The sequence below is a fragment of the Sinocyclocheilus grahami genome, unplaced genomic scaffold (assembly GCF_001515645.1).
Source record: "Sinocyclocheilus grahami isolate Dianchi unplaced genomic scaffold, SAMN03320097.WGS_v1.1 scaffold812.1, whole genome shotgun sequence".
NCBI classification, from domain to species: Eukaryota; Metazoa; Chordata; class Actinopteri; order Cypriniformes; family Cyprinidae; genus Sinocyclocheilus; species Sinocyclocheilus grahami.
This window is the reverse complement of record NW_015505991.1, coordinates 319,629-337,873: the sequence shown is the minus strand read 5'-3', so window position 1 is coordinate 337,873 and position 18,245 is coordinate 319,629. Positions and strand designations below refer to the sequence as shown.

Here is an 18,245-nt window from a genome sequence, read left to right as displayed (position 1 = left end):
TGTGTCCCTTAAGAAATCCATAAGAATTCTAGTCTGTGCCCTGTGTTGTGTGCTCAACAGCTCTTTTAATGTCATGTCCTGAACCTCTATCTCTCTCAACTTATTCCTCATCAACTCTCTCTGAACCTCATACCTGCTGCACCTCAAGACCACATGCTCCACTGACTCTTCTTCCTGGCAAACCTCACACAATCCAGTATCATGTTTCCCTATTAACTTGAGTGTTTTATTTAATAAACAATGTCCCAATCTTAACCTAGATATGACTGTTTCCTCTCTGCGATTTCCACTACCAATCACTGAACATTTAACATCCCTCTGGATTTGATATAAATGCCTTCCTTTCCCCTCTCTATCCCACCTCTCTTGCCACATTTGATTTATTGTCTTCCATATCACACTTTTAACCTCTGCTTTACTGATACTTACTTGCATTTCTATGAAGGACGCCTTTACATCAGCTCCTGCCTTTGTGCTTCCTGATCACAAGCTTCCCTTCCTGGTCAAGGTAGACGCATCCACCACCTGGGTGGAAGACATCTTCTCTCAGTGACAGAGTGAACCTCTGGTACTCCATCCATGTGCCTTCTACTCAAAAAAAGCTGTCCCAGGTGGAGCGTAACTATGATATTGGTAACCGTGAGCTGCTTGGCATGAAATTGACCCTCAAGGAGTGGAGGCATTGACTCGAAGGCTCCCGTCACCCATTTACCGTCATCACAGATCATAAAAATCTGGAGTATCTACAAGATGCCAAACTCATTCCGCTAAAGGGTCTACCCACTGTGATGGAAGTGTCTGACTACCCGAGGACATCATGTCAGACCATGGTCCCCAATTCATTTCCCGGGTCTGGCGAGCATTCTTCAATCTGGATGATTTTTGTTGTTGTTGATTTTTCAACAAACAAGCTTTAAAGGTGAAGCCTTGAGAATTAAGTTAAATGAAAATGAAAAGATGACAATTACAGGTATGGATAACCAAAAACTGTTTTGACATCGCCCACTCTCAGATCGTAATTTATCTGCATTCTGTTACCAAGACAGCCCAGTGCATGACATACATCCAGAGTGATGTCAGCAGGTTGTGAGCATCCAGAGAAATATCTGACCTTCAGTCTGAAGAATGACATCAGAGCATACAATGGGTCATTCAGAACCTGATTTGAACCCATTTTACCTTCAGAAATGCAGTTTGACACATTGCAATGACCAGTGAGACACTCTCAGATTGTGTGATTTTGTCCTGGTCTACAGTGTGCTTATTCTGCCCTCGTAAAAGAGTTCCCCTTCTTGTACTAGGCAGATAGATAACTCCTTCCACAGTGACGTTGAATTGAAATATGGATTTATTATGACCACCAAATATAAGTGGAACAGAGAAAAACTGAAATACAAAAAAAATTAAAAAATAAGTTTCTAAAGAATGTGCATTAAAGATAAGTAACAGTTCACTTAAGGGATAACTGCATATACTATACACAATAATAACGCAGATGCATGTAACACTGTACTGAAAATAACCTCTCAAAACATAAAATTTATCCTGAATAACATCACCAATACCAAATATAAGATGATGAAGTTCTTGTAAACACTTTAATACTTACAGACAAAGCTTCTTTAAATAATTGCAAAGACGATCAAAGGATTGAAAATAGCTGCTTTAACCGTGTGACTATCAGCATCAACAGAGTAAAACAAGATGGCTGCTAATAAGGTCAGAGGTTACGGTAAAAATATATAGAACAAATTAACTACACTAAACTTAACTACACTGGAAACAGTACACTCCCCGTATGGGATCTGTAAGATGCCATCATTAAGCATAATAGTGTTTGTCTATTCAGTCCCAGGAGATAGCAGTAAAACGATATCCAATATAGGTCACAGGAACACCTTAGATGATCCGTCTTTGACCACCTTGACCTCAACTTTCCTTACTTTTCCATCTCTCCCAAGGTTTGCTTGTGAAATGCGTCCACCCAACCCTGAGTAAGCCAGATTTATCAAAGTAAGGGGATAGATTAAAGAGAGGGCTTTGATTGGAAATCACAGTGCTTGCTTGAAGGCATTTCAGCTCCTCTGAGAAGGCTTCTGCTTGTACGCTGTGGATGAGAATGGACTTTGCCTTTTCTAGATCTTGAACTGAGCAGGGCTTGTCACATATATGCCAGCCCCTGCAAGTGCTCTTGTCGCTGTCCTGCTTGAAGGAGTGGGCTATGTGCACAAGTCTTGCTATTGCACGAGTCAGCGATCGCCAGCTTGACAATCTTTCAAAGCGTTTGGGGTCCAACTCCTTTCTTGAAGTACAGTGGGTATGGAAAGTATTCAGACCCCCTTAAATTTTTCACTCTTTGTTATATTGTAGCCATTTGCTAAAATCATTTAAGTTATTTTTTTTCCTCATTAATGTACACACAGCACCCCATATTGACAGAAAAACACAGAATTGTTGACATTTTTGCAGATTTATTAAAAAAGAAAAACTGAAATATCACATGGTCCTAAGTATTCAGACCCTTTGCTCAGTATTTAGTAGAAGCACCCTTTTGATCGAATACAGCCATGAGTCTTTTTGGGAAAGAGGCAACAAGTTTTTCACACCTGGATTTGGGAATCCTCTGCCATTCCTCCTTGAAGAAGTGACTTGGGGACGTACTTCAATGTCTACTTCTGGGTCTATCATGTTGAAGAGACCAGTGTCAGTTTCAGGTGGTGTCGTTGTAAACAAGAATTTTGGGCCAGTCAACCACGTGCTATGGGGAAGGTCAGCTGCCAAAACGGATCTTATGGCTTGGTCAGCAGGGTTTTGATCGGTAGGTACATATTTCCACTGCTAAGGGCGTGTAGATTTCCGTATCCTCTGCACTTGTTAACATATACATAAAATTTCCTGTATTCATTACAGATGTAGGAAAGACGACCTTACTGTCAGAATAAAATGTCACAGCATCCAGTTTAGTGTCGATCTCATCTTCAATGGTTTCAGCTATTTCCACAGCCAGAACAGCTGCGCACAGCTCAAGTCTGGGAACAGATGTCTCCGGTCGGGGAGCTAGTTTAGCCTTACCAAACATGAAGCCAACTTCTACATTACCACTTGTATTGATAACCCTGCTGTAAGCGACAGCTGCAATAGCATTTGTGGACGCATCACAGAAGACACACATCTCTTTTCTTTGTGCCTGACAGAGAGAGATTGTAGCATATGTGCGGGGAATCTTGACATGCTCAAGCTCTTTTAATGAGTCTCTCCAAACTTTCCATTCCTTAAATTTCTCGTCTGGCAGAGGTGCGTCCCAGTCACAAGACTCTGTGGTTAGCGCTCTGAGCAGGAGTCTGCCCTGAATTACCTGCTCAGGGCGTGTAGATTTCCGTATCCTCTGCACTCTGTTGTTAACATATACATAAAATTTCCTGGATTCATTACAGATGTAGCCTAAGACGACTTTACTGTCAGAATAAAATGTCACAGCATTCAGTTTAGTGTCGATCTCATCTTCAATGGTTTCAGCTATTTCCACAGCCAGAACAGCTGCGCACAGCTCAAGTCTGGGAACAGATGTCTCCGGTCGGGGAGCTAGTTTAGCCTTACCAAACATGAAGCCAACTTCTACATTACCACTTGTATTGATAACACTGCTGTAAGCGACAGCTGCGATAGCATTTGTGGATGCATCACTAAAGACACACATCTCTTTTCTTTGTGCCTGACAGAGAGAGATTGTAGCATATGTGCGGGGAATCTTGACATGCTCAAGCTCTTTTAATGAGTCTCTCCAAACTTTCCATTCCTTAAATTTCTCGTCTGGCAGAGGTGCGTCCCAGTCACAAGACTCTGTGGTTAGCGCTCTGAGCAGGAGTCTGCCCTGAATTACGACAGGCGCAGCAAACCCAAGTGGGTCAAACAAACTGTTGATCGTTGACAGAACCCCACGTCTAGTGTAAGGTCTCACCTGGTCTGCAACCTGGAAGATGAACACGTCTTCAGACATGTCCCAGCTCACCCCCAAACTTCTCTGAACTGGTGGGAGGCCAGTGCTGAGATCTAGATTCCTTAACTCCTTTGCAAGATCATCTGGAGGAAATGCTTTCATAACCTCCACTTTATTGGAGGCAATCTTGTGAAGATGCAGATTAGACAGAGCAAGCATTTTCTGAGTGGCCTTGAGCAGCTTGATGGCTTCCTCTTCTGTGGAGAGGGAGATAAGGCCATCATCCACATAAAAATGCCTTTCCACAAAGTGCCTTGCTTCGGATCCATAGTCTTTTTCACCTGCGTGGGCAGCCCTCCTGAGTCCATATATGGCAACTGCTGGAGACGGGCTATTACCAAATAAATACACTCGCATCTGGTACTCCAGCACCTTGTTGTCTATGTCACTGTTGTCATACCAAAGGAAGCGTAAAAAGTTCAGATGCTCTTTTGCGACCACAAAGGAATGGAACATTTGCTGAATATCAGCCACCACTGCCACACGTTCCTTCCTGAACCGCAGTAGAACCCCCAAGAGGCTATTGTTTACATTAGGGCCAGTAAGGAGGACATCATTTAATGATACACCTTGATGTCGAGCACTAGAGTCGAATACTACTCTTATCTAGCCAAGCTTCTTTGGATGGTACACCCCGAACATTGGCAGATACCAGCACTCTTCATTATTCTGCAATTGTGGTGCCAACTCTGCATGCTCATTCTCAAATACCTTGCGCATAAAATCCACAAAGTGTTCCCTTACCTCGGGGTGTGTTTTTAGTTTGTGAGTCAGTAACGTGAGCCGGTTGTTGGCTTGAACCTTGTTATTCGGGAGGCGTTGCCGTGGGCTACGGAACGGAAGTGGGGCAACCCAGCTATTTGACTCATCCTGATGGAATTCTCTTTCCATAATCTTGAGGAAGGCAAGGTCATCCATAGAAGGAGCTGGTTTATCGTCATTCTTTGTGTTGCAGAAAACTGATTCTCCTATCGGACACTCATTATGTACCAGCAAACTTCTCTGTTTAGGGTTTAGCGTGGAGGATTTCTGTGGCTCATCATGAAGATTGAAAAAGTCCTTCACATGCATACTGTTTGGACATGGACTCATGTAGCTGGGGCGCCCATTTCCTAAAATATGAGTTTTGAAAACATCAACTGATGAAGGCGTGTGAGCTCCGTAAAGACATACATTTCCAACTATCACCCACCCAATGGCCAACCTCTGTGCAAAGGGAGCATGTTGTGGTCCGTTGCATTGCTCAAGCACCTTGTGTGCCTGAATGAGGTCTCTTACGAGAAGAATCAGAATTTTGGCCTTGGGATCTAGACATGGAATCTTGGAGGCTACTGATCTTAAGTGGTTGTGGTATTTTGCTGCCTCTGGAGTAGGAATCTCTGCTCTGTTGTTTGGGATGAGGTTGCATTCAATAAGTGATGGAAGAGCAAGGCATGTCTTTTCATCAAAGGACTCCACTATAAAACCTTCAGCTCTATGCCCTTCAGCTTCCGTGACACCTGCACACGTCTTAAGTGTGTAAGGTGCCGTATTGTCTGCAACATTAAACATCTCTCAGAAGGCAGATCTTGCCAGAGATCTATTACTCTGATCGTCTATGATTGCATAAACCTTTTGTTTGTTCTGAGGCTCACCTTTTTGGATACACATTTACCAGGCAGGATTTTCCGCTGCTGTGATCTCAACACACTTCTGTACAGGTGGATGTGGCGACTGGGGAAGGAGGCTCTTCTCGCTCCCCGCCATAGTTTGTAGAGGGATTGGTATCCTCCTTTTTTGACCAGGGGGCTGGGCCGTTGTGAAGTGCAGCTATATGCTTGTCGCTATTGCATTCAGAGCACTGTATTACTGCCTTACAGTCCTTTGCCTGGTGTGTAGTTGAGGAGCAGCATCTAAAGCATACATTAAACATCTCGAAGAAGGCAGATCTTGCCAGAGATCTATTACTCTGATCGTCTATGATTGCATAAACCTTTTGTTTGTTCTGAGGCTCACCTTTTGGATACACATTTACCAGGCAGATCTTTGAGCAGGATTTTCCACTGCTGTGATCTCCACACACTTCTGTACAGGTGGATGTGGCGACTGGGGAAGGAGGCTCTTCTCGCTCCCCGCCATAGTTTGTAGAGGGATTGGTATCCTTCTTTTTTGACCAGGGGGCTGGGCCGTTGTGAAGTGCAGCTATATGCTTGTCGCTATTGCATTCAGAGCACTGTATTACTGCCTTACAGTCCTTTGCCTGGTGTGTAGTCGAGGAGCAGCATTTAAAGCATATCGAGTTCTCTCTGAGGTGAGCTTTGCGTTCCTGCAAGGTCTTTTCCCTGAAACATCTACACTTCCTGAGGGGATGTGGCTTTTTATGGATTGGACATTGTCTGTTGAGATTGTCACTTGCTTTGGTAGATTCATCCCTTTGTGTGGCAGTGTCTATTTCTGTTTTGTGAACAGTGACGGGAGCTCTGATTGCCTTCGATGAAAATCTCTCTCCTTTAGATGATGTAGCATTATGCATACTCATGTTAAAGCTGTGATCATTTCTCATGCGGGCCTCACAACAAATGAAATCACAAAAGAATGAAAAGGGGGGAAAGCTGACACCATACTCGTGTTTGTAACGAGTTCCCTGCAACATCCATTTCTCCTGTAGACTGTATGAGAGTTTCTCTCAAATGGAGCTGATGCATCGTGCAGTATCTAGGAAGGCCATGACAGGTAGATAGCCTTCAGTTTTGGTGGTGTGCAACTCAAGAAGTAGGTTTCCTAGCTCTCTGAGACATTGAGGGTCCTTGTTAGACAGCTTTGGGAACCATTCAAGTTTGTTAAAGAGAGCTGCCTCTATGGCTTCGGCAGTGCCATAGCATTCCTCTAGCCATGTCCAGACCATGCCGAGGCCAATGTCTGGATTATTGATGTGGACTGATCTAATGCGTCTTGCTTGTTCAGTAGTATCTGGGCCGAGCCATTGAATGAGTAGGTCTAGTTCTTCACTAGGCTTAAGATCAAGTCCTTCAATAGCATTGCAAAAGCTGGACTTCCAGGCCCAATAGTTCTCAGGTTTATCATTGAATCTTGCTAGTCCACCTGTCAGAAGATCACGGCGAGCCAGGAACTTTGCAAGCTCAAACACATCTGAGCGAGCAGCATGGGACTCATTGTGATGAGAGGGTAAGCGACTTGTCAATTTAATGTTGTGTCTAGAAGATGATGCATCATGTAATGCAGAATTAAACCGTGATGTGTTCCCACCTGCATGTTTGATGGATTCAGCATGAGTCTGCATGGTGTGGGAGCTTAGGGGTGTTGCAGTATGTGTGAGGTCACGAGTTGGAGGCTGTCTCTGTGGCTAGTCCTGAAAAGGACTACTCTGCACGAAGGGTTCAGGCTTTGGCAGATCAACACAGTATGGAGCTAATGGCTTGTTTTCAGTGGTTTCTGCAAGTATTGGTATCTGTACCTCTTTATATTTATGCTGATCTTCTACATATTTCTCAGTCCTTTGCAATGAGTCATGTGAAGATTGACACTCTTTGCCTTGAGATAGCTGTTCAATGTCCCCTATCTCTGCAACTGCCTCAAACACTGACGCCTCAGCTGCAGCAGCTTCTGCTTCCCTTTCTTGGTGGAGTGCATTCAGGGAAGCCTCCAAACGAGTCTCCTCCACTTTAAGCTGAGCTTGTACTTGAGCTTGTTTCACTCTCACTTCTATCTCCTTTTGTGCATACGCTGCTCTAGTCAGTGCTGCCTTTGCACGGGCCTCCAATGCGGCTACACTTGCTGCAGACTTGCTTGACCGTCTTGATGATCGTGAACACACTGATCTGGTTTCCATGCTTTGTTTCCCTTTTGAAGACATTCTGAGGTTAAAGCAGAACTTGAAATCCTATTCACCGATGCAACAATCAATGTTAAGTGTCTTTTTACTATTCTGCCCTCGTAAAAGAGTTCCCCTTCTTGAACTAGGCAGATAAATAACTCCTTCCACAGTGACGTTGAATTGAAGGATGGATTTATTACCACCAAATATAAGTGGAATGGAGTAAAACTGAAATACAAAAAAAATGAAAAAATAAGTTTCTAAAGAATGTGCATTAAAGATAAGTAACAGTTCACTTAAGGGATAACTGCATATACTATACACAATAATAACGCAGCTGCATGTAACACTGTACTGAAAATAACCTCTCTAAACATAAAATTTATCCTGAATAACATCACCAATACCAAATATAAGATGATGATGAAGTTCTTGTAAACACTTTAATACTTACAAACAAAGCTTCTTTAAATGATTGCAAAGATGATGAAAGGATTGAAAATAGCTGCTTTAACCGTGTGACTATCAGCATCAACTGAGTAAAACAAGATGGCTACTATTAAGGTCAGAGGTTACTGTCAAAATATATAGAAAATTAACTACACTAAACTTAACTACACTGGAAACAGTACAGTGCTGGTACAGATTATTAAAACAACTGCCTGTGAAAATCAGAACACTGCTTTTTGTTACAATGTGGCATTATTTTCTCTTGAAAAAAAATGTAATGTATTAACAGTGTGCTCATTGGCCAACTGCGTGCAGGTGCTGGACTTTGAGCGGGAGAATGAGTATATACTGGTACTGAGCGCTCAGAACCCAGTTGCTCTGGTCCGAGGCAGGTACGGACCAGCATCCACAGCAACTGTCACCATTTTTATCGATGACATCAATGAAGGCCCCGTTTTGTCTCAAAGCCATTATGAAGTCACCGTCAGAGAAGGGGAGGAGCCAGGACGTGTTATTGCCACAATCAGAGGTTATGACCCTGACTCTCATCCAATCAGGTAAGGTGATATTTCAGTCATTTAAATTAGTAAAACTATCAATCACAATACAAATTGTATCTACATCAATTGCCATCCTGCAACAATTGTAAACAATGAGAGATTCCCCAAATTAATAAATCTCAATTGACACGATCACCTCATTCTCAAAATCTAAAGCACACAGAGAAAACTCACTATTTGCTTAAAAACTAAAACTGGTTAAAAACAAACAAACAAACAAAAACTCTTAATCCAGAAGTGTAAATGTGTGGAAGCATAATTTATAATCTTGTATGTTGTTCATATAGATTTCAATCATTTCCCATTGGAAGGTGGAAAATAATCTGAATCTTGATCTAAAATACATTAAAACAGTACAATACAATACAATTTAAAATAACTGGTTTCTTTTGTAATATATATGAAAATGTAATCTATTGCTGTGATGGTAAAGCTGAATTTTCAGCAGCCATTACTCCAGTCTTCAGTGTCACATGATACTTCAGAAATTATTCTAATATGCTGAAAACATATTATTATTTAAAATCTGAAAACAGTTGGGCTGCTTTATATTTTTGTGGAAAATGTGATACATGTATTTAAATTTTTTTTTATGAATAGAATGAACAGCATTTTTTTTTAAATAAAAATCTTTACACTCACTTTTGATCAATTTAATGTAATTATTTGTAGATTGTTTTACTAAAAGCCTTTTTCTTTTTTTTGCATTATAATCCATAATGGTATAATTGCTATGAAAGAGAATGTGATTCAAACGCTGTTCTTTCTTCAGGTATTCACTGAGAGGAGACACTAAGAAATATTTCTCCATTGGGAAGTACTCAGGAGAGCTCAAGACGGTCCAGGCTTTGGACAGAGAGGAGAACAGCACCTACACCATGGAGGTGGTAGCTGAAGATGGGCGTAAGTGACATTTTACCCCCTCCTCATGCATGCATTCACTGTGGAGGGCTGTCAATTCATGTTGTTTGTTTGAATAAACATGTCCATCAAACTGAAGTTATTATACAGAGCAAGTACAAGAAGAAGATGCTATCAATGAGAGACATCTGGGTAAAATCAACATCCCTCGGCTTTCTTTTTTTCAGAATCATCAGTGCTGCTGAGACACTTGACATTTCGAAACGCTGTGACAGGCTCTATTCAGTATCAAATCTCATTGAAAATTCTGGGCCACATACACACGCCATGAGAGAAATCTCAGACAATGTAACTAGCTGTGAATGAGTCACCAGCTGAGATGTTGTGGTGTGTGAACGATATGTGTGTGTGCTATAGAATTCCACATAATTTCTCTGCACCTGAATGTAAGGCGCAGATCAAAGATTTGAGGTGTGAAGGTCACAGTTCACCCTCCAATTACCTTCTGCCCCCATCAGCGCTCTCAGATGAGAAATCAGTGCAGTCCAGAATGCTCAGTCACAAATGTTTACGGGGGAGAAAAAAGGAGAGCGATTAGATGAGAACAAGAGATATGACTCACAACTCCCTGTCTTGCGTGGTCTTGAGTGTTGAAGCAGGGTCGAAAATGAGAGGGAGTGTATAAGAGGAGGGAAAAATAAAGAAACTCTAGATGACAGATAAAAATAATACACATACCTCGGTATCTGAGAGCTTCTGACCTTCAAGGAATTGTACTTTACTCTGGGCTGCAGAAAGAGATGCATAAAAATAGACAGAAAGTGTTTTTTATATATATGTATATATATATATATATATATATATATATAAAAAATAAAGCATATTTTCAAACAGCCTTATACCTCATCACTTCCTTACTATTATTCTTATCCCTACAATATCTTATTATTTCATTTGGGGATTGATAGTACACAGCTAACATGTGTGGCAGAAACTTGAGTTTAGCATTAGAGTACCTGTTAAGAAGAAGCTCCACAAGTTCCGCATCTTGATTGAAACCCAAACATTCCATTTAATTCCTACATCTTTTAAAAGCACCGCCAAAGTTAACCCTTGTTTTACCCCATTATCTATTTCTGCATATTTTGGCAAATCTTCGCATTTTGACTTGCACTTCTATAACCAAATCTGAATTTCTTTTCCCATGTAACGCATAAGCCATGGTCCAACACCGGCTAAACACCCTCTGGCTCTGCCTGCAATAGTAGCTACCCCCCAGTCTCTCTCTTTAGTTTAGGCTGGAAAAAGATTGAGAAATCTGAGTGGGCCACCCTAAATCTTTTGATGGTGCCTGCCTGGGAAGTTCAATGTTTACACATTTGGGGGAGATAAACCCATTAATGACGTACTTATAGTAGTCGATGAGCAACAAACTGGATTAAGAGAATGTTTTTTGACATACATCTTACAAACTTCTTGTTTAAGGTCTGGTCTTCAGGTTTATTAGTCATTCATTAGTGATGGGGTCTTCAACAGGGAGTCCATAAGCCCTAGGACGTCCATGGTGGTACCGCAGGTGGTCTGCCAATTGTTTAATTTCAAACTATTTTGTGTGAAATATTAGTCTGTTTACAAAAACAATTCTAAAGTTAAGAGGCTAAAATTCAGCTCAATATATTACTGTCTTTGCTATATAGGTGTCATAACAAAATATGTAAATACATAAAAGTGTAACTATATGAATGTTTTACAGGGCAGGCTTAAAATGCAAACACTCAATTAAGGTCTGTCTGAAATTAGTTGCAATTTTTTTATTCATTTTCTTGGGGCTTGCTAGTGAGTGTTGTGATTTTGTTTTGTTTTTTTCAGCTCCTTCCGGAAAATTAGAATTTATCTTTGGTGTTTTTGCTATTGTTTATTTTGGAGGCTTTTCTTCTCTTTTTTTTCTTCTGTAATATGTAGCCTATGGACTTTTTCATCTAATGTGATTCTGGCAGCAAGAGCTGTTCTTTGCAAGATAAAATATAAGATTATGAAGTTTAATATTCCTTTTCAAATCAGACTCTGTTGTTTTATAATAATAGCTCTCTCTTGGTTAAACAGAGACTGATGCCATTGAGCTTTGTAACACTAATCTCGGTCTGCACAGCCTTTATTGCTAAGTGGTACTCACTGCAGAGTCAAATGACTTCCAGCTCCACCTCTCTGGACATCTAATGGGGTGGAGGGAGAGTGGTGGGTAAGGTTAGGGTGTGGTTGGATATTCTAGCTCCAATCATTAGGCACAAATTACATTTGCTCCTCCTCGCTGGACGTCTAGCAGGGAGGAGCGAGACGTAAGCTCCACCCATTTACTCTGCAGTGAGTAGCTTCTCTTTAACGCAGCTCCTGACCAATATTTAGCATCATGTTAATGCCCTCGTTAAACCATCTCCTGCAGTGAAAAGAGCGAAGAAACAGTGCAAGCAGCTTATTTATACCAACCGTTTAAATCCACTGAACTATGGCTAGAGTTGCATCTCTGTTTATATACATGATATTAATAATGCATGGCTTAATTCACTGTATAATAAAGTTTTTGTAGCATGGCACATAGTGTGGATTTTTAGTGTAGTTGCTAACTCTCATTAAAGGATAGTTCACCAAAAAATTGTCATCTTTTACTCACCCTCATGTCGTTCCAAACCTGTACAACTTTCTTTCTTTGCTGGAACAGAAAATTTTGAAAAATGCCTCGGTCTTTTGTTGTCAATACAATGGAAGTCAATGTTCACCAAACCTGTTTGGTTACCAACATTCTTGAAAAAAATCTTCATTTTTGAGTGAGCTATACCTTTAAGAGATTCCACACACATGCTATAATACACAGACTAAATGCGCACTAAATACCGTTTAAGATGAAAATGTTTTCTGCCACCTCTTCTCTCCTTCAGGTAATTCCTCTTTGTCGGCCTCCACGCTGGTGACAGTGCACATTCTGGATGTAAATGACAACAGCCCTGTTCTGGTGGGCGATTACTCCTGGAAGTACCTGTGCACACCTCGCTGGGAGGATCAGGCTCTGGTTCTGGCCTCTCGGGACAGCGATGGGCCCCAGCATGGAGGAAGGCTCAACTTCTCCCTCCGCAGTGACGCCACTGTCCACCGCAACTGGAAGCTCACTCCCATCAATGGTTTGTCTATTCCTTTACCCACTTCCAACCCCTCTACATACTGAGTAATACTTGGGCTGAATGTGAAGTGACAAATCTTCCCCGTCGCCCAAAAATAGGTGACCCATCTTTAAAGATCTATTTGTCTGTCAGTCATTTCAAAAATACATGTCAGACGATCTTCACTCATTCCCTTAATGTGCCCAAGCCTTCTATAATCACAATAGCGCTGACATGCCCGGTTACGTTGACCTTCTCTAGCAATGACGTCAATGTGGATAAAATTTGAGATTTGAAAAGAAAAGAAAAAAACTGCTGTTCTGTGGCTGTAGCATCTATACAGTCAAATTAAAACGTCATCCGAACTGGGTGCCATGCTTTCCACTTGCTAAATCACACACAGTGCAGTTCTGGGGAAAAGAGCGTACTGACAAAGGAAATTGCCCTCCATGTCTAGTGTATTCAGACAAATCTGTGTTGGGTGTAATAAGCGTAATGGCTCTCTTCCTGATAGCTTTAGGCGTCGTTAATGTGCCAAGCTCATGCCGGTGAGCAGGTCGACTTAGTTGCAGCGTCTGAGTCACGGACCAGAATCAAATAGATTTTGATTCTGTTGTTCACTCCTTTTCTTTCACGCTCAATTTTTTCTTCTTGGTCTCTGTCTCAGTATTTCTCCGTTTATTTTTTCCTTCTTGTTAATGGATAAAGGCCTCCTCTAGTGACATGGGGTAATTATGCTGCCTTTAATTTATATGATCTCACAGCTGGGGCCGGTAGGTTGAGAGGCTAAAAGTGTACTTCCATTGACTTTATGTGATTGATCTTTAGACATCCAACAGTGAGTTTCTTTTTTTTCCACACTCACCTCTCTCTCTCTTCCTTTTTTACTTGTTCAGCTTTACATGCTCTATCATGAACAGTGTTGGGGAAAGTTACTTTTAAAAGTAATGCATTACAATATTGCGTTACTCCCTAAAAAAGTAACTAATTACGTTACTTAGTTACTTTTTATGGAAAGTAATGTGTTATATTACTTTTGCATTACTTTCGCATTACTTTTTAAATATAAGCAGGGCTTGATTGTTTTTAATATAAGAAGTTCTGTTTATAGCAAATATAAAAGCCCTTTCACACCAAAAAGTGTATTGAATAAACCTCAGGCTGAAGCAAAAGTAAATTCACGTCTGTACAGTAGAACGCAGGAGAAAAAACACTCTTCAGCAATAAAAAAAACAAAGCACAATTGTTAGTTTATCTAAAGTCATTTTTGCTCATTAGTATGGTTGAACTGGATCATCAAAGGTCAGCAGCAAATATATTGGTTAATAAAATGGGATTAGATACATTTGTGTTATATAACATATTTAATTATTGCAGGTTTGCGTCATATTCTGAGTTTGCATTTCACTGTTTTAATACATTTTGATTAATACTAAATCTGTTTTTTGTGAGTGGGATGAATTAATGCACATTCACATTTAGTCTAGAACTACAGTAACATCATCTTCACACAGCGCACACACAACGCCTCTGTACTTCCGATTTCTCCCAATATGGGGACAGGAGACTTGTCAGTCAATAAATGGGAAAACAAAGTAACTGGCATAACTTTTTTGAAAAAGTAGCTCAGATATTTTCTTGTAAATTAAAAAAGTAATGCGTTATTTTACTAGTTACTTGAAAAAAGTAATCTGATTACATAACTCGCATTACTTGTAATGAGTTACCCCCAACACTGATCATGAAAACCTGTCGAGAATGATGGTGAGGGATGATGTAGTCTGTCGTCTGTAGGTCTCAATTTATATTTCACCCTGAACATGTGTCTTTTCTTGTGTGATGTGTGTGTCCACTCATGATACAAGCACATCCACCTCTTTAATGTGGAGTTCAGTTCCTGAATTTGAATGAAGGATAAAAAAAAAGATTCAAAATTACAAATAAGAAAGTCATCTGCTTGCCTGTATTTACTACGCATCATCAATAAGGTGTACACTGAATTTGATCTTTTAAAATCACAGTCTACATTAAGCCATGTTAAGCGTTTTTCACAATGTGTATGTGCCCAAGTTTGGTCACATATCTTTGTTTTTCTTCTTTTGAGAGGTGATCTAAATATTCATGGCATGAAAGAGATGGACATGCTTGTGCTGCAGTTTTCCTGGTCTCCATGCCAGTCACGTGACTGAAAACTATGAATAGGCCCGATAGATAGTTGTATTGTACTGTTTACATTGTGTAGAATTAACTATACATTTATTTTTTAGTGGTTCCACCAGAAAGCTTTTGATGTGGAGGCCATGGGCAACATAATGGTCACCTCTGACAAGAGAGATACCTGTGAGATATAATCCTGTACTAGTTTAGTACTGGTGACCCCTTTAGTCCCCTGTTGACTAGCACATTAAAGGACACTAGTGGGGCTTCTTGGGCCATTGATAAGAGTGAGCAGAGACTGATAACAGCCTATTGTTTACTGGACTCAGTTCTTGCTTCTGCGTCACATGGCCAAATCCTGATTGGGCCCAGTGAGGAGTTTTTCCATAAGATTTACTCAGCAACATTACACTCGACTGCTTGACTTAATGGTGTGTCACCTAATTATTATTATTTTTATTCCAAGGGTAAATATTATAACTCATATTAATAACTAGAGAAAATAAAGTTTGTAAGGACAAACTTTGACGCTGGCCTCATCTGAAAGTTTAAAATTAAGTTTGATGGTTGCTAAGCTGTTTTAACACAATGCTAGCATTTTAACATGTTGTAACATGTTGCTAACATGTTTTAGCATGTTTCTAGCATGTTATAGTAACTCCTTACTAACTTCCATGCTAGCATATTTTAGCGCATTGCTAATATTTATGTTGTCAAGCCAACATCATAACTGGTAAGAGCAACAACATTGTTCTTTATGATCTTTCATAGAAATGTAAGCTGGGATGTCATTTTTTTCCCCACAGACACTCACACCAACCTGTCTTTGAATGTCCCATACCTGCCTCCAGAGGTTTACATTGTACCTTTTACCATCTCAGACAGCAGCTCTCCACCCAGAAGCACATTCATCAATCTGCCAGGTAACACATGGACTAACATAGAACTGAATGAATGAAAAGTGAGCATGTTTACGTAAAGAAGGAAACCATGTACGTCATTTGATTATGTTCATACATTGCATTCATCAGCTGTCTGAACACAATGTTAAGTTGGCTCACTGGAGACTGTAATATTCATTGGAGGTCACAAATGACATTGTTTAAATTTGGATCTCTCACTATGTTCCCCCGTCACATAAAAATGCAGTTAAGCCACATTTCCATGATAAAACAAGCATTAAAATGTACAAATAAGCTTAATGACTGTTCAGTCCGAGGATTTTTGTGAAACAATTTAGCTCTAATGTAGTCAGTTTCTGTAATGATGGAGCCTTGTTTTCTCATAAAGCTCACTGATGTGAGGTTGTGATAATAGGTGAGATTTTTCAAGTTAAAGCAATGTTTATATAGATTTAGCCTTTTACATATTCCCTGGAAGGACCATTGTTTAAAATGGATGCATACAGTTGAAGGTAGATTTAATTGATTTAAAAATAAATAAAACATGTATACAGGTTAATAAAAACCAGTTGATCTTGTCACATTAAAAAAATATATTAAAATACCATTTTTGACTTGAATAAAAACTGATTTTTTTTTTTGAGCATACTGTATGCGCATATTTACCTGACAAGAAGAGGTTCTTAAAGGGGCCACAGGATGACTTAAAATAATTTATGTATTATTACTTAATTATGTTAAAAAATGTAAATTAATTAAAATGCTAAAACACCAAAAAACAAGATATAATCTAAAATCATATTTCTTTTTCCCCTCAATAACTTATTTGTATTTAAAAACATACAGGATCCTGAATCTTATCTAAAAATTAATCATGTTTAATTTATATATCAACACTGCCAGTTTGTTAATTAAAAAAAAGTTTAAAAACAAGCAGCGTTGATGTAGTTACAGCAGAAATACCAGATTAATTATCTTAGCCAATATGGGGGCCAAAAAGGTTAAGAACCAATGCTGTGTGTTTTGGTGTGTGATTGGGTCATGCATTCACATCCATTGGTTTAATAGATTCTCTCAGGAAACATCCTGTTCACAGAGTCTCCAGTGATGCATGGCCACAGGTGCATGGCTTCTCTCTCTCCCTCCCTGTCACAATCTCATCTTGTCTGACTCTCATGCTAGTTTCCCACGAGACCTCACCGATGCAATCACCCTCAATCTAGTGCTCCATATGTCCTATTTTCCTGTGTGCAACCATTGCCCCTATAACCCATTTAAAAAGAGCTCAATGGTCAATGTTTCTCTCACAGTGACGGTTTGCCCATGCAACGTGAGGGGGAACTGTAGAACAGCACCAAAACAGCTTCAGGGCATGCCCACTATTCAGTCAACAGTGGGCATCCTGCTCGGAACTCTGGGAGTTTTAGGTGAGACATGTACACAGCTCATTCAGAACATCCTGAAATGATTGGAAACAGAAGAGGATAACACAATTTGCAGTTCCTGCAATCACATTTTATGTTCTTGTTTACAGGCGTTATACTGATTGTTATATTTGTGAGACTGTCCTACCAGAATTCAACACCACCAAGCAAAGGCTGCCAGGAACGAGTGCCACTTAAAGTCTCTCTCTAACTTCTGAGCGTTCTAGACCATTCAGTCATTTGGTCACTACAGCTTTAAAAAGTGACATCAACTCATTGAAGGATTTCTCTGTTTAAAGTCAAGTTTGCTTACTTTTGACACAATACATTTTTGGTTTTAGTGAAAAGTAACTTATTAGACAATATATGTAGATTAGTACCACTGTGAAGAATTCAAAACTTCTCTCTACATGTGATATTTCTATGTTATTTATTTGTTTTTTAGCTATATAGTTATCTTTATTGCAATCATAGTTTATAATAATTAGCGGTGATTAAAAATGTGGGATCGATAAATAAATCAGTTCATTCATTTTCTTTCCTCTCCGAGTTGTGTGATCGATGAACTGAAATAACGACAATCAGAAAACAAGCTCAGTTTGATCACTCATATACATTAAGAAAAAAGATTCAGGTTAATGAACTTCATGAGACCTTCAGAAATTTTCTTTGAGATATTAGTTTGAATGCAATTTACTGTAATTAGAATGTCCTGTTTGCAATATAGTAGTGGTGATTAAAACATTTGTATATATATATATATATATATATATATTTTTTTTTTTTTCCTGAAGATTACCGACAATCCCTTTTAGCCAGCCATCTCCTGTTTATGGTGAGATGACACTGGCGAACGTGACCCAGATGACCTTACAAATATGCTATATATAGATATTCAATGCGCTAAAAATATAATGCCGCTTAGTGA

General features: G+C 39.8%; 1 protein-coding gene across 1 annotated transcript in view; it reads left to right on the top strand.

Annotated features, from left to right (window-relative positions):
- Window positions 1-17,688, top strand: part of LOC107562220 (cadherin-17-like) — a 42,316-nt gene extending 24,628 nt beyond the window's left edge. The window contains exons 6-11 of the mRNA XM_016246826.1: window positions 8,577-8,818; window positions 9,594-9,724; window positions 12,616-12,855; window positions 15,798-15,914; window positions 17,204-17,320; window positions 17,428-17,688. Coding sequence (XP_016102312.1) covers window positions 8,577-8,818; window positions 9,594-9,724; window positions 12,616-12,855; window positions 15,798-15,914; window positions 17,204-17,320; window positions 17,428-17,528 — 948 coding nt within the window. The 3' untranslated portion in view covers window positions 17,529-17,688. The remainder of the gene's footprint in view (window positions 1-8,576; window positions 8,819-9,593; window positions 9,725-12,615; window positions 12,856-15,797; window positions 15,915-17,203; window positions 17,321-17,427) is intronic.
- Window positions 17,689-18,245: the final 557 nt, after the last annotated feature.